Below are 17,521 nucleotides of genomic sequence, written 5' to 3'. Positions count from 1 at the left end.
TTAATAAAAAATTAGAGATTGTGAGATTAAATATCAGCCAATGGAATTTAACGTCAACTGTTAAATGATTAAGGGGTATAATAGTAAACTTCAAATTAATGTTGAGAAAGCGGACACCTTCCTTCTCTAAAAATCACCATATCGCTAAATCATCGATTTTCAGTATCAGTCACGTAATAATATCATCCAATCTTCAACAACTCATTCAATATAATAAAAAAGATCTTATTTTTACTGAATCTGTTATCAAATTATTCGCAATCTTCAAAGAGAAAAAACAATCGAAACAGAGCATCAGTTCATATCCTCATAAATACGAGATACAAACCTCAAATCGAAAAAACAAGCACCTCGCAATCATAAACAAAGCATTTGAAAATCGAATCAAAATCAATTTTCATAAATGATGTCGCATCCAAAAGAAACTGAGAGTCGATCGCAACTGATACTATTATACATCTCCTAACGACGAACAAATCGATTCAATTTCTTTCACTTCTGAAGAACTTCAAAATACGATTCGTATTGAAGGTACAACTAATTCGTTTTAATACTACAAATTACATGACAGTTTCTACATTTCATTCTGATTCTTTTATTATACAATATAAATTATGAATAATCATATATGATTATACAATACAATATGTGCTTTAATCATATACGGATGAATAATCATATATGACTGTTCATATCTATGATTAATCATATATGTTTTCAAATTGAAATCTATATTAATATTACATTTGGATGAATAATCATATATGATTATGCATCATAAAATAGGATTAATCATATATTAAAAACTACAAATACATATGATTAATCATACACGATTAAACAATATCAAGTATGATTATTTATAAATTGATACCTATAATCATTTATGATTACACATTATATTATATGATCAATCATATAATACAATGTACAAATAAATATGATTTAACATCTAATAATATATTAATATCCAAAATCATATATGATTTTTTATACTAAAATATAAATACATATCGTTAATCACTTATGATTATTACAACATAAAAATATATAATAACATATTTTTCATTCCCTTCTTTTATCAGATGAAAGTTCCAATTCAACAAATTAATCATATTGTAGTAACATAATTGAAGAATCTGAATATAAACCAGATGTCCCTACAGAATTTGTACCAATTATAAACAGTGTTTTCAAATCACTAAATTTGGCAGTAAAAATGTATACTGATTATGTAGAAAATGGAAGGTTTTCATACAAGACTGAGTAGCCAATCAAAATACAATAGCCAAATAATAAAAGAAAAATATGTTATATGCAATACGGGTGACAAGGATAAACCAAAACCTTGTGATACATTGGCTACAAGTTCTGTCAAGAGGAAACCAAATTCAAACAAGATAATTACTGGGTGTACAACAAATATTATATTTGAAAATGTTTATGGAACAACAGATTACAAAGTTAAGAAATTCTTTGAAATGCACAACCACCCACTGGAAAGTATTAAGGAAAGACCTTATACGAAAAAGGCAAGAAAGATGTCATATTCTGAAAAAGAGTTTGTAGTACGTGCATCAAAAGCTAAAATTGGTCCCACAATGGCTCACAAAATACGAGCAGTTTTGAAAGGAGGATATGAATATGTAGGGGCGAAAGTAACAGACTACAAAAACTTGAGGAGAGGAGTAAATAGAATCTTATGTTACAAGGATGCTCAAATAATGATAAACAAAATGAAAGATCGTAGAGATCATTAACCAAATTATTCATTTGAGTTCCTACGTGATGGAGATCTGTTGGCTGCTATGTTTTGGGTAGATGAAAGAGAAAAGGCTTTTTATGCAGAGTTTGGAGAAGTTATATCTTTTGATGCAACTTTTAGAACAAACAAGTAAGTTAATGTATATAAATTCAAACATACTATTAATCAAATATGATTGTACTAAACACATTTTCTTTATATAGGTATAAAATGGTATTTGTTCTATTCACAACAGTTAACCACCACAAGAAATCAGTTACTGTTGGTGTTGGGTTGCTGAGTAGAGAGACAATTGGGTCGTATGAATCGGTGCTTAAAGCTTTTCTTAGAGCTCATGAAAGGAAAGCACCAAAAATTGTTCTAACTGATCAAGATGTAGCAATAAAACAAGCAGTGGAATCTGTCTTACCAAATTCAAGACACAGACTATGCATGTGGCACATAATGAAAAAACTGCAAGCAAAGGTATAATAAAAATACATTATATAATCATATATGATTATATAGTATTAGGACAGATGATTCATATATGACTTATCAAATATCATACTATATAACCATATATGATTAACCATATATGATTAACTATTCTAATAATATGAATTATCAGATACCATACTGTATAAACATATATGATTACATAGTATGTAATATGATCATGCAGTATATAATCATATATGATTATATAATCATATTATTAAAATACTTAATCATATATGATAAATCATATATGATTGATATAATGATATATAATTAAGTATGTTAATAATATGATTATATAATCATATATGATTATATATGATTAACCATATATGATTATAATAATATAAGTTATCATATATCATACTATGATTATGATGATACAATATATAATCATATATAATCATATATGATTAATCATATATGATTACAATTCATATATGATATATGATTAATCATACATGATATATCCTACATTACAGTAATCATATATGATTAATCATATATGATTAAACATATATGATTACAGTACATATATGATATATGATTAATCATATATGATTAAACATATATGATTACAGTACATATATGATATATGATTAATCATAGATGATATATCCTACATTACAGTAATCATATATGATTACTCATATATATGATATATGACTAATCATATACAATTATATAATCATATATGATTAAACATATATGATTACTGTACATATATGATATATGATTAAACATATATGATTACAGTACATATATGATATATGATTAATCATATATGATTAATCATACATGATATATCCTACATTACAATAATCATATATGATTAAATAATCATATATGATTAAACACATATGATTACAGTACATATATGATATATGATTAATCATAGATGATATATCCTACATTACAGTAATCGTATATGATTGATCGTATATCATTACTCATATATGATATATGATTAATGATATATGATTATATAATCGTATATGATTAAAAATATATGATTACAGTACATATATGATATATGATTAATCATATATGATTAAATAATCATATACAGTACATATATGATATATGATTAATCATAGATGATATATCCTATATTACAGTAATCATATATGATTAATCATATATGATATATCGAAATAGGTATATAATTTATACTTATATAAGCAAAATTGTTCATTCATAGGTTACTGACGATTTATTTAAAAACAAAGACTTTAAGAAAAGATTTAACAAGCTTGTTTGGAACATGCATATCAAACCTGATGAATTTGAAAAGAAGTGGGATTTGATTATTAATGAATTCGATCTGAAAGATAAAAGATGGTTCAATGATATGTTTGAATTACGTGACAAATGGATACCTGTATACTTCAGTGACACAAGAATGTCTGGATTGATGAAAACCACTTTAAGATCAGAAAGCATGAATTCCTTCTTCAACACTTACTCTCAATCTGGAAATTTACTTTTACATTTCATGATGAACTATGACACAACAATTCAAAAACAAAGAAATACACAACAAGAGCTTGATCATCAAACAAAGAAGGCGGTATATAAATTTATTTCACCACGATCAATAGAAAAACATGCTGCAAAAGTTTATACAAGTACATTGTTTTATGAAGTACAAAAAGAAATCTATAGAGGTTCATGGTACTGCTAATATTAACATCTTGCAACAAAAAATGAATGGGAGTTATACAAAATGGAACAACTGAACAAAAATAGTGATCTAAAAACAGAATTTGAGGTAATATATTCTTATTTTAATTTTTGTTGAATCAACGCATAATATAAAAAAATATTCATTTATGTTTATAAAACACTTAATGCTTTAATTTTATTTTGAACATGTAGAAATAAGACTTCCAACAAATGATGTAAAATGTACATGTGAAGACTTCAACCGCTTTGGGACTTTGTGCAGGCATGCATTCAACATACTCATGAAACATGGAATTAAGGAGATACCTGAACAATACATTGAGAATCGATTTGAGAAAGGATGTGATATCAAGACATTATAATTTTGGTAGACATGTATATGATACAGGAGACATTGAAATTAACAGATCTGTCAATCAAGCATACTACAACTTTGAAGCATGTTTGGAATACGTAACAAAAAATAAAGAAAAAATGGATTTGTTTATTAAGAAAACAGAAAGAATGCTGAAGGAATATGAAAACGATCCTACAAATGAATTGCAGAAAAATTGGACAGATGTTGAAGAGGTAGGAAAGCTTATGGGCATAACTATTCCAAAAGACATTGACATCAATGTTCCAAATGTTCAAAGCAATAAAGGATGCGGAAAGGAAAGTAGAATTCAAAGTGCAGCAGAAATAGCGTATAAAAATTCAAACAAGCAAACAAGAAGATGCGCTCAGGTTGTGGAGAAAGGGCTCCTCATAACTTGCGACCATACCCAATCAAACTTGCAACAGACCAATCATCAAATGTCACAATTAGGAATTTTGATGCTTTGTAACAACAATGATAACAAATGTGAACCAAAAATGTGAAAGCATGTATGATGCTTATTTAATAACAACAAAACACCCATCAAACACTTTATACAAGCACATCAAATAGTCAACAAAGAATTGGAAACCCTAGAAATCCCGATTTAAGTCCATTTTAAACTAGGACTTCCTTATTGGGCCTAATGGGCCAACAAGTTTCCAATTTGACTATTTTGGGCTTAGAACTCTTAAATGGGCTCTAATTGGACCCACTTCCATTTATTTTAATAATTTGGGCCATGTTGGGCCTAGAATGAAATAAAATACCCTAATGGACCTTATTGGGCCATAACTAACCTAATTAGCCCTAATGAGCCATAAAAATCATTCCTTGATTTATTTTGGGCAGTGAACCCTCTCCAAAGACCAATTGGCCCAAAAATCATCTAATTGGATCATAATATGGGCTTAAGCATGCAAGGCCCAAATCTTCTTCTCTCTTATCCCTTTCTCGGCCCAAGAAGAAGAAAACAAAAAAAATGGAAATTGATGAAATAAGGAGGGTTAGCCACCTCCTTATTATATTTTGGTCTTCCATGTAACCATCTCATGTTCCCATGCATCCATCACATCCTTATATCTCTCTTCTCCCCTCTCTTTTCTTCTTCGGCCGAGAGTACCAAGGAAAAACACATGCACACTCTCAAAAATCTCTCTCAAACACATAAGAACTCTCTTCTCCTTTTCATCCAAATTTTTGAGAATTAGAAGCATTCCAAGGAGTTTTTCATTCAAAAATCACTTCAAGTCTTGGTAAGTTCTTACTTAAATCCAAAGTTTAACTTCTATACCTCATCAAAAATCATCTTTTAATTCATTCAACTTCATGATCATACTCCTTAGAAGCAATCTAAGCTCAAGGACTTCTAAGGAAGCTTGTCAGGATGAAATCTTCTCTCAAATCTTCATAAAAACAAATCCAAACCTCAAGGTGAGTTCATACCCCTATTTTTCGGTTTTTTAGTTTTGTGGGGGAGAATACAAGTAAAATGTGTAGATCTATGTGTATGTGTGTGCTATGTATGATTTTATGCATGTATGTGTGATTGTAAGTGTTTATGTGGTAAATATGCAACAAAAAGAGAAGAAATCTCGAGATCTATGACATAAGAAGGAAAAAAAACATGATCTAAGGTATACCACACTAAACAAGTCAAGAAAAATACCCTCTAAGATTTAAAATAGACATATTGTAACATAAAACAAATTTTGGGGCTTAAATTATCAAATAAACAAAAGTTGGGTGAAAAGTTGCTATTCAGGGTTTTCTGGAGGGTCAAAAGAGTCAAAACAGTTAAAATAAATGTTTTTGTGAAAATTATGCTCTTTAAAGGACTTGAAATGTAAATAATAGCTCAATGGGCCAATTTTTAGGCTTTTCGGCCCATTAAGCCCAAAGTTGCGAAAATTCTGATGTTCAAAGGGCTAAAATGAAAATTTTCTCAAAACAGGGGATAAAAAGGTAAAAAAAATTATTTCAAGGGTTAAAATGCGTTTCTTTACTAAAAAGGACCAAAAATGTAAACTTTTTGGATTTTGGGCCAAAATTGTAAAAGTTGCAAAAGTTTGGGCTTTGACTGAAAAATACTTTTCTGGAAGGGCTGAAACTGTCAAAGAATAAATTTTGGGCTAAAAATATCAATTGAGTAAGTCTATAGGTGTTTGGCTGTCAAACCAACAAATAATGGGATAAAATAATATTAATAAACCTCAAATCACTGCTATTTGTTATACTAAAGATAGTATAGAGTAAGCATGGTCGGTCCACAGGAATATAGGACTTCTTATCTTGCCATATTTTCATAAATAATACAAATAATATTAAAATGGGGGATTGTGTTTGAACTAGATTTAAACTTCATAAATAAACACGATTGTTAACAGAATTTAGTAAAAGAAATACATTTTCGATTCTGATTCTTATACATGTATTATGTTGAAAGATGCAAAATGAATATGATTATGTTCTATCTAGGTTGGTAATTTAGATACTAATAAACTCTAATATCCAAGTTGATAAAAAATGTTTTATTCAAAACATGTTCTTTAAATAAAACTTAATTTAATTGATTTAATTCAAATAAGCTCTTTCATCAAATCATTAAATGACTTTAAGTTCTCGTAACAATTACCAACAATATTCAGTATTCCTCATAAGCTTGGGATTATGAACATTTAATCTTTGATTACACTCATTTTGATTTAATTACAATCAATTAAGTGCATGTTACTAACATCAAATCATAAAACATATACGAATTTTACAATTTGATTAACTAGATTGATAAAAACCCTAATTTATTGATCAAGTGAAAAAGAGAATAAACCAAACACATGATTAAGATCAAATCAAAGATTACTAGATGTTAAACACAAATCAAGTTCAAGTTACAACCTAACAGCACATACTTAAGAATTCAAACTCGGAAATGATAATGAAATCAACCACACATGTCTAGGTTAAACTACAAATCAAACAAGTTTAAACTTCAAATTGACTTACAAAAAGGAAATTAAAGTGTTTCCAAGTGTTAATCTACTTCCAAAAGCTCTGAAAATCGCCTTCTCTCTGTGACATCCCCAAAATCTCGGCCAGAAAAGACCGATTTTCATTTATGCTTTTAAATATTTTCAGAGTAAATCCTTTTGATTTGAAAGAGTTGCGGAATTTGTTCCCAAAACAAAACATGATAAAATAATATTTATCAAAGCATTTCGTCAAGAGATGCATTTCATTATATAATCAAAACTCGGGATGTCATGTTCCGATACAGACCATAAAGCATAAACGATAAACATTACAAGTCATTCAACAAATATATACATATACAGACTTGTAAACAAAACAACAAGATGATCCATCCATCTTACGCCCTTGTGCCACTTCCTGTAATACAAATAAAACTGAGTGGGTCAGGCTTGGGAGCCTGGTGAGCATATAGGGTTTTCAACCCACAATAAATAAGTTATATTTAATTTCACCAACCAATCACTATCCCGATTACCCATTCCCGTTATCCTCACTTTACGTCCCTAAAACAACTATCTCAAGGGACCTAATCTAGGATTTTCATCGGGACGGACATCACTGCGAAGGGGTTTCCTCAACAATAGATATCCTAAAGGCAACCATGAGGGGGATAGAGTACACCGGTGAACACATCGTTCACAACACCTACAGGTTATGAACCTGCTAGCGTTCCACTGGACTGTCTAGAAAGAGTCCGTGGTCGTTATCCATACTCCGCTAAATAACTAGATCAACAACAACAACAACATCGAGGCCTCTCATCTGTTTATTACACACCAACTATCTACCCATGTTCTACCCAACATATTAGTAGATAAAAATATACATTTGTATACATAGTTTAAAGAAAACCTATATAGCATGCTTGAATCAACACATATATCACATAACAGATGAGGCACACACACACATAACACATATCTCATAAAGAAATAAGCAGATCTATAAGATAGAAGAGAGTGAATACTCATTCACACATAACACAACCAAATATATACACATAGCACGTATTTTTATATAAAATACTTCGTATTATTGTATTAGAAGAAATAACTACACACTCACTTGATCAGAAGATGATCCGACAGCACTACGGCTTATAGAAGTAGTAATCCACAGCAGATCTGGAAGATCTCCTCGAAAATCGAACTTCTCGCGGGCAGAGCTTCGACTCGGGAACCGCGCTTCTCGGGATCTTCGGGGTCTCGGGACTTGCCTCGGGGCTAGAGTATGATACCGGGGCTTCGGGGTATTTCTGGCACGCAAAACGGTGAAAAACGGGAGAGAGAAGAGAAGAAATGAACAAGATAGCCGGCTGCCTTCGGATCCTTTATATAGAGGCTGGAGCCTCGGAGTACGCGGGGCGTACAGGCGTACGCAGCGCGTACGCGTCCGAAATCGTCACTGCATGCGTCATCCGAAGTGTCGACACTATGCGGAGTACGCGATAGCGTACTCACGTACGCGGGGCGTACCTTGGATCAGACGGGTGACTCGGCTTCGGATAATGCCTCCGATTTTGATTTAAAAATAAATACAAAATGATTAATAAACTTCGGAAATTCATAACTTCTTCATACGAACTCCGTTTTCGACGTTCTTTATATCCACGGAAAGGTGAGACCATGCTCTACGACTTTCGTTTAGACTCCGTCGGCTAATTTTGACTTTATTTTTATTAATTATTTTTAATAGGCCGCGACAGAAACTTTCGTTATAAATTCATAACTTCTTCGTTTGATGTCCGTTCTCGCCTAACTTTTTATCGCTTCGATACCAACAATGAGATCTTCGATTCTCATTTAGATTGCTTCGGCTAAAAACCGCTCGATCTCAAATCGAGTATAACAGGCTGCACACCGCTAAGCCGGAACTTCGATAAATCATAACTTCCTCATACGAAGTCAGATTTGGGCGTTCTATATATATTCGGAAACCTCATTTCGACTACTACAACATTAACCAAAGATATTAAGTTTATTTCACACTTAAATTTTGACGCTTATTTTTATTCTTAATTAATCAGACCACATAATTAAGCAATTAAGCACAAAACACATAATACTCAAATAATACATTCTTATTATTTCAAAACGGGTTACAAAGGTTAACCTAGACTATTATATTGCTAAATATGGCAAGCCCGGAAACACAGGCGTTACAATTCTCTCCACCTTAGAATGATTCCGTCCCCGGAATCACACATCAACAAACAAATGCGGATAGCGACCCATCATGTCGCTCTCCGTCTCCCAGGTGAGATTCGGCCCATTCGTGTGTTTCCATCGGACAAGCACTAACCCAACCATCTTGCGTCGCAATTTCTTAGTCTTTCGGTCAACAATTGCCTCTGGTTCTTCAATCAACCTTTTGTTCTCATCAATTCTCAATTCAGAAATTGGAATTATGTCGGGAACTTCTCCCGTGAACTTCCTCAAATAACACACATGAAAAGTGTTATGAATTCCATTAAGTTCTTCTGGTAGTTCGAGCTTGTAAGCTTGGTTCCCAACCATCTGAAGAACTTTAAACGGTCCAATAAACCTTGGACTTAACTTTCCCCTTTTACCAAATCTTATAAGTCCCTTCCACGGCGAGACTTTAAGCAAAACCGAATCTCCAACTTCAAAAGTCATCGGTCTTCGCTTTTTGTCAGCATAGCTCTTTTGACGATCCTGAGCCGCTAACATTCTTTCCCTAATTATTTTCAACTTTTCAGCAGTTTGATGAACCAACTCCGGTCCCATAAACTGCTTTTCCCCAGCCTCAAGCCAACAAGACGGCGTACGACACTTCTGTCCATACAAAGCTTGGTAAGGTGCCATCTTAATGCTCGAGTGAAAACTATTATTATAGGAAAACTCTACCAAAGGTAAATGTTCATCCCAATTACCTAGGAATTCCAAGGTACACGCTCTCAGCATATCTTCAAGTGTTTGTATCGTTCGTTCGCTCTGACCATCAGTCTGCGGATGGTAAGCTGTACTTAAACACAACTTGGTACCCAATTCCTCTTGTAGACTTTTCCAAAACCTCGATGTGAAACGGCTATCACGATCCGACACAATCGTTAACGGAACACCGTGAAGCCTCACAATTTCCTTCACGTAAGAATTCGCAAGCTTCTCCATAGACCATTTCTCCCTGGCCGCTATGAAATGCGCACTCTTAGTGAATCGATCAACGACCACCCAAATCATGTCGTGACCATTCTTTGTTCTGGGCAGTTTAGTGACAAAATCCATAGCAATGTCTTCCCACTTGCCCATAGGCACAGGCAAAGGTTCTAAACTCCCGTACGGTTTCTGATGTTGTGTCTTGACTCTCGCACAAGTCACACACTCGGCCACATACTTTGCAACATCAAGCTTCATCGTCGGCCACCAGTAGTAGGGTTTCAGGTCCCTATACATTTTAGTGCTACCCGGATGAATCGAGTACATGGTCTTGTGAGCTTCTTCCATCAGAAGATCTCTGACTCCTCCTGTCTTAGGTATCCAAATCCGATCTTGGAACACCTTCAGTCCATGACTGTTTACACCGAACACCAACGTTTTGCCCAAACGTTCCTCCTTTCTGTCATTCTTCTCAGAAGCTTCGCTCTGAGCTTTCTTTATACTTTCCAAAATAGTTGAGACAACTTCAATTCTCAACGCTCTTGGCCTTTTCCTTTCGGGATTGACTTTCCGACTGAGAGCATCAGCAACAACATTAGCTTTACCGGGGTGGTAAAGTATCTCGCAGTCATAGTCTTTAAGTAATTCTAGCCAGCGTCGTTGCCTCATATTCAATTCTTTCTGATTAAAGAGATATTGGAGACTCTTATGATCAGTGAAAAGTTTGCACTTCGTGCCATAGAGGTAATGCCTCCATATTTTCAGAGCGAAAACTACCGCTGCCAACTCCAAATCATGAGTCGGGTAGTTCTTTTCATGCTCTTTCAGCTGTCGAGACGCATATGCTATCACCTTTTCTCTTTGGGTCAAAACACAACCCAAACCAACACCAGACGCATCGCTATAGACAGCGAAGTCTTCAACTCCATCGGGTAGAGAAAGTATCGGTGCCTCGCATAGCTTCTCCTTTAGCTTCTCAAATGCTTCCTTATGCTTCTCACCCCAAGCATAAGTAGCTCCTTTGTGGGTCAAAGCTGACAATGGACTAGCGATCGAAGAAAAACCTTGGATAAACCTTCGGTAATATCCAGCTAATCCCAGAAAGCTTCGAATCTCCGTGGGACTTTTCGGTTGTTCCCACTTCGTCACAGCTTCGATCTTTGCTGGATCAACCATTATCCCTTCTTGGTTGACCACGTGACCCAAGAATTGGACTTCACGAATCCAAAAATCACATTTGGAGAACTTAGCATACAGCTTCTCCTTCTTCAAGACTTCTAACACTTCTCGCAAGTGTCTGCCATGCTCCTCCTGGCTTTTCGAGTAAATCAGAATGTCGTCTATGAACACTATCACGGATTTATCAAGGAACGGGTTACAAAACCTATTCATCAAATCCATGAACGCTGCTGGAGCATTGGTTAGTCCAAACGACATAACCAAGAACTCGTAGTGTCCATATCTTGTTCTGAATGCAGTCTTCTCGATATCTTGCTCTCTTACTTTTAGCTGATGATATCCTGACCTAAGATCGATCTTCGAGAAATAACTCGAACCTTGCAATTGATCAAACAGGTCATCAATCCTCGGCAACGGATATCTATTCTTTATTGTTGCCTTGTTCAGCTCTCTGTAATCAATGCACATTCTCATACTTCCATCTTTCTTCTTTACGAATAACACCGGAGCTCCCCAGGGCGATGAACTAGGTCTAATGAAACCGTTGTCCAATAACTCCTGAAGTTGCATCATTAGTTCCTTCATCTCCGTCGGTGCTAATCGATAAGGTGCTTTCGCAATTGGCGTTGTTCCTGGCAACAAGTCAATACGGAATTCCACTTGTCGATCAGGCGGTAATCCAGGAAGATCTTCGGGAAATACTTCCGGATAATCACACACAACTGGAATATTCTGCATCACCTTCTTTTCCTTCTTAGCATCAATCACGAATGCTAAATACGATGTACACCCCTTGGTCAAACATTTTCTGGCTTTCATCAATGAAATGATTCCAGAATTCACTCTGCGTTTATCTCCATACACCATAAACGAATCTTTCCCAGGCGGGTTTACTTTGACTATTTTCTTCTTGCATAAAATTTCGGCGTCGTTGGCGCTAAGCCAATCCATTCCCAATACGATGTCGAAACCATTAAGTTCGATAGGCAATAATTCCTCGTGGAACTTATTTCCATTCAGATCGATTAAGATGTTTTTCATGCGATAGCTAACAGGTACAAACTTGCCACTAGCAACTTCGACTAATAAAGCATTATCTAGTCTAACAACAGGCAAAGCTAGCTTTCTACCAAATTCATGCGATATAAAGGAGTAGTTGGCTCCAGAATCAAATAAAATTTGGGCAGGCAATTTGTTAACGAGAAAGGTACCTGAAGCGACATCAGCTTCATCTTTAGCAGCTTCCAGTGTCATCTGGAATGCTCTCGCCTTTGGCTTTGGCGGAATGTTGGGTCTAGCTGCCTCCTTCTTCTTCGGGCAGTCCCTTGACATATGACCCTCCTCACCACAACCATAGCAAACTTTCTTTGTGAGGGTACACTCATTGGCATAGTGCCCTGGCTTTCCACACTTGTAGCATGTGTTCGCCACCTCACATCTTCCATGATGCTTCTTCTTACATTTGTCGCACCATTTCGCCTCACCTCCACCTCCCCTCGAACCAGACTTCGAGAACTTGTTTTTCTTGTTGGACCCTGAAGTTCCATCGAACTTCCTCTTTTCTCCAACATCTATTCTTTCCAGACCCTTTTCCTTCTGCTGGGCCTCCACATTCTTAGCTGCACGAACAGCCGTTTTCAGAGTGGTTGCCATTTTGACTGTCGGACCAAAGTCAGCAGGCAGTCCGTTAGCAAACCTCTCAATCTTGGAGAGTTCCGTTGGCACTAGGTACGGAAACAACTTCATCTTCTCAGTAAATGCAGTAGCATAGTCATCTATGCTCATCTTCCCCTTCTTTAAGTTTTGGAACTCATTGTTCAGATCAATCAGATCTATCTCCGAACAATACTGCACCCTTAACTGTTCCAAGAACTCCTCCCATGACATTTTCAGGGCTTCTCCTCGTGGCATAGTATCTGCCAACAACTTCCACCAACTCAAGACCCCAGTCTTCAGTTGTCTAACCGCAAAGACGGTCTTCTGTTTGTTGCTACAGTCGCAACTTTCAAATACCATCTCCATTTCGGAGATCCAATCCATTATCTCAACAGGCTTTGGGCTCCCAGAAAGACTTGGCGGTTTGGCGCCCAAGAAATTCTTGTACATACGCCCATCCTTGTTGTTTCTCCTTTCTGGATTGTTCCTTCGTTCCTCTTGAGTCCCAACTTGACTCACCATGCGACTATTGTTCCCTTCCTCCGATTGCTCGGGAATCAATTCCGGTTCCTCAATAGGTATGATAGGTTCATCCCTATTATTATGCAACATTTGTCGCATCTCCTCCCTTTGTTCGGCTAGCATAGCCCGAATCATGGCTTGCACCGCAGCCATTGTTATTGGTTCTGGTGCTGCTGCTACAACAGGTATTTGCTCAATCACTGGCGGTTGATTCCTGTTTTCATCTGCGTTTCCAACGCCACTCCTTGTTCTCACCATTTTTTTTTTGATCTACACACCGAATAATTTCACCTTATTACTCCAAACGATTACATGCTAGTTCTAATATCGTATACATACGCTTAGAATCCTACACACATAAGGTTTCCAGATCCGGTCGGCAACAAACCGTAGATCCGAACAAACAACATCATATATGGCAACATATAACATTTAGCACATAAAAGCATTTTAGGCAACCTTCCTAAAATAAACTAGTGCTCGTGTCTAAAATCCAACAGACACACATCTCACAATCTCCACTTAGCATACTAAGTTTAAGTCTAGAAATCCTACAAATTCCTAGTTCGCTTAAACTAATGCTCTGATACCAACTGTGACATCCCCAAAATCTCGGCCAGAAAAGACCGATTTTCATTTATGCTTTTAAATATTTTCAGAGTAAATCCTTTTGATTTGAAAGAGTTGCGGAATTTGTTCCCAAAACAAAACATGATAAAATAATATTTATCAAAGCATTTCGTCAAGAGATGCATTTCATTATATAATCAAAACTCGGGATGTCATGTTCCGATACAGACCATAAAGCATAAACGATAAACATTACAAGTCATTCAACAAATATATACATATACAGACTTGTAAACAAAACAACAAGATGATCCATCCATCTTACGCCCTTGTGCCACTTCCTGTAATACAAATAAAACTGAGTGGGTCAGGCTTGGGAGCCTGGTGAGCATATAGGGTTTTCAACCCACAATAAATAAGTTATATTTAATTTCACCAACCAATCACTATCCCGATTACCCATTCCCATTATCCTCACTTTACGTCCCTAAAACAACTATCTCAAGGGACCTAATCTAGGATTTTCATCGGGACGGACATCACTGCGAAGGGGTTTCCTCAACAATAGATATCCTAAAGGCAACCATGAGGGGGATAGAGTACACCGGTGAACACATCGTTCACAACACCTACAGGTTATGAACCTGCTAGCGTTCCACTGGACTGTCTAGAAAGAGTCCGTGGTCGTTATCCATACTCCGCTGAATAACTAGATCAACAACAACAACAACATCGAGGCCTCTCATCTGTTTATTACACACCAACTATCTACCCATGTTCTACCCAACATATTAGTAGATAAAAATATACATTTGTATACATAGTTTAAAGAAAACCTGTATAGCATGCTTGAATCAACACATATATCACATAACAGATGAGGCACACACACACATAACACATATCTCATAAAGAAATAAGCAGATCTATAAGATAGAAGAGAGTGAATACTCATTCACACATAACACAACCAAATATATACACATAGCACGTATTTTTATATAAAATACTTCGTATTATTGTATTAGAAGAAATAACTACACACTCACTTGATCAGAAGATGATCCGACAGCACTACGGCTTATAGAAGTAGTAATCCACAGCAGATCTGGAAGATCTCCTCGAAAATCGAACTTCTCGCGGGCAGAGCTTCGACTCGGGAACCGCGCTTCTCGGGATCTTCGGGGTCTCGGGACTTGCCTCGGGGCTAGAGTATGATACCGGGGCTTCGGGGTATTTCTGGCACGCAAAACGGTGAAAAACGGGAGAGAGAAGAGAAGAAATGAACAAGATAGCCGGCTGCCTTCGGATCCTTTATATAGAGGCTGGAGCCTCGGAGTACGCGGGGCGTACAGGCGTACGCAGCGCGTACGCGTCCGAAATCGTCACTGCATGCGTCATCCGAAGTGTCGACACTATGCGGAGTACGCGATAGCGTACTCACGTACGCGGGGCGTACCTTGGATCAGACGGGTGACTCGGCTTCGGATAATGCCTCCGATTTTGATTTAAAAATAAATACAAAATGATTAATAAACTTCGGAAATTCATAACTTCTTCATACGAACTCCGTTTTCGACGTTCTTTATATCCACGGAAAGGTGAGACCATGCTCTACGACTTTCGTTTAGACTCCGTCGGCTAATTTTGATTTATTTTTATTAATTATTTTTAATAGGCCGCGACAGAAACTTTCGTTATAAATTCATAACTTCTTCGTTTGATGTCCGTTCTCGCCTAACTTTTTATCGCTTCGATACCAACAATGAGATCTTCGATTCTCATTTAGATTGCTTCGGCTAAAAACCGCTCGATCTCAAATCGAGTATAACAGGCTGCACACCGCTAAGCCGGAACTTCGATAAATCATAACTTCCTCATACGAAGTCAGATTTGGGCGTTCTATATATATTCGGAAACCTCATTTCGACTACTACAACATTAACCAAAGATATTAAGTTTATTTCACACTTAAATTTTGACGCTTATTTTTATTCTTAATTAATCAGACCACATAATTAAGCAATTAAGCACAAAACACATAATACTCAAATAATACATTCTTATTATTTCAAAACGGGTTACAAAGGTTAACCTAGACTATTATATTGCTAAATATGGCAAGCCCGGAAACACAGGCGTTACACTCTCTGCCCAAAATCCGACTTAACTTCCAACAAAACTGATTGTCTGAATTATATGAGAGTAAAACTACTTTAAAAACTGTCAAGACGTTTACACGGCCCGTGTAAATTAAAGAGTGCCATTTACACGACCGTGTAAACAAGAAAAGTAGAATGCTCTTGTATATGCGTTTATACGGCCCGTGTAAACTATAAGCTATCATTTACACGGCCGTGTAAACTCCTGTGAAGCCAAATTCTTTATTTCTTCATTCTCTCTCTTCAATGCTCCAAAACTTCTGAAACTTTGTCTCCAACTCCTTTTATCTTCCTCCATCAAGATCCAACCTTCAAAAGTCCCTGAAATATCATAAAAGTGTGTGAATGGAATTGCATCATTAAAAATCCCGAAAAATATGCAAAATGCATGAGTTTAAACTTAAATGCAATGCACTTTTATGAACTAAAACTACAAAATGAATGCATGAAATGCAGCTAACAAATCTCCCCAAGCTTGAACCTTTCTTGTCCTCAAGAAAGAACAAGAAGATTTAAACTGGAGAAAATAAAATAGAATAAAAGAAAATAAAATTAAGGTTAAAACTATTTGAAACTTGATTGTCTGAATTATATGAGAGTAAAATTGCTTATAGTTTAACCGGTCGTGTAAATGCATATACAAGAGCATTCTACTTTTCTTGTTTACACGGTCGTGTAAATGGCACCCTTTAATTTACACGGGTCGTGTAAAAGTCTTGGCAGTTTTTAAAGTAGTTTTACTCTCATATAATTTAGACAATCAATTTTGTTGGAAGTTAAGTCGGATTTTGGGCAGAGAGAAGGCGATTTTCCTAGCTTTTGGAAGTAGATTAACACTTGGAAACACTTTAATTTCCTTTTTGTAAATCAATTTGAAGTTTAAAATTGTTTGATTTGTAGTTTAACCTAGACATGTGTGGTTGATTTCATTATCATTTCCGAGTCTGAATTCTTAAGTATGTGTTGTTAGGTTGTAACTTGAACTTGATTTGTG

At 35.6% G+C, this 17,521-nt stretch overlaps 1 protein-coding gene across 1 annotated transcript; it reads left to right on the top strand.

Moving 5' to 3' along the window:
- The first annotated feature begins 1,241 nt into the window (after nucleotides 1-1,241).
- Nucleotides 1,242-17,451, top strand: LOC111907066 (protein FAR1-RELATED SEQUENCE 5-like). The gene is made up of 6 exons (XM_052767801.1): nucleotides 1,242-1,658; nucleotides 1,779-1,894; nucleotides 1,969-2,230; nucleotides 3,447-3,873; nucleotides 4,320-4,657; nucleotides 17,428-17,451. The coding sequence occupies exons 1-6, from the start codon at nucleotides 1,242-1,244 to the stop codon at nucleotides 17,449-17,451; spliced, it is 1,584 nt and encodes a 527-aa protein (XP_052623761.1).
- The last annotated feature ends 70 nt before the right edge of the window (nucleotides 17,452-17,521 follow it).

This window comes from Lactuca sativa, chromosome 9, assembly GCF_002870075.4.
Source record: "Lactuca sativa cultivar Salinas chromosome 9, Lsat_Salinas_v11, whole genome shotgun sequence".
Lineage (NCBI taxonomy): Eukaryota > Viridiplantae > Streptophyta > Magnoliopsida > Asterales > Asteraceae > Lactuca > Lactuca sativa.
Note: the sequence above shows the minus strand (reverse complement) of the source record. Positions and strands in the feature narration are given on the sequence as shown.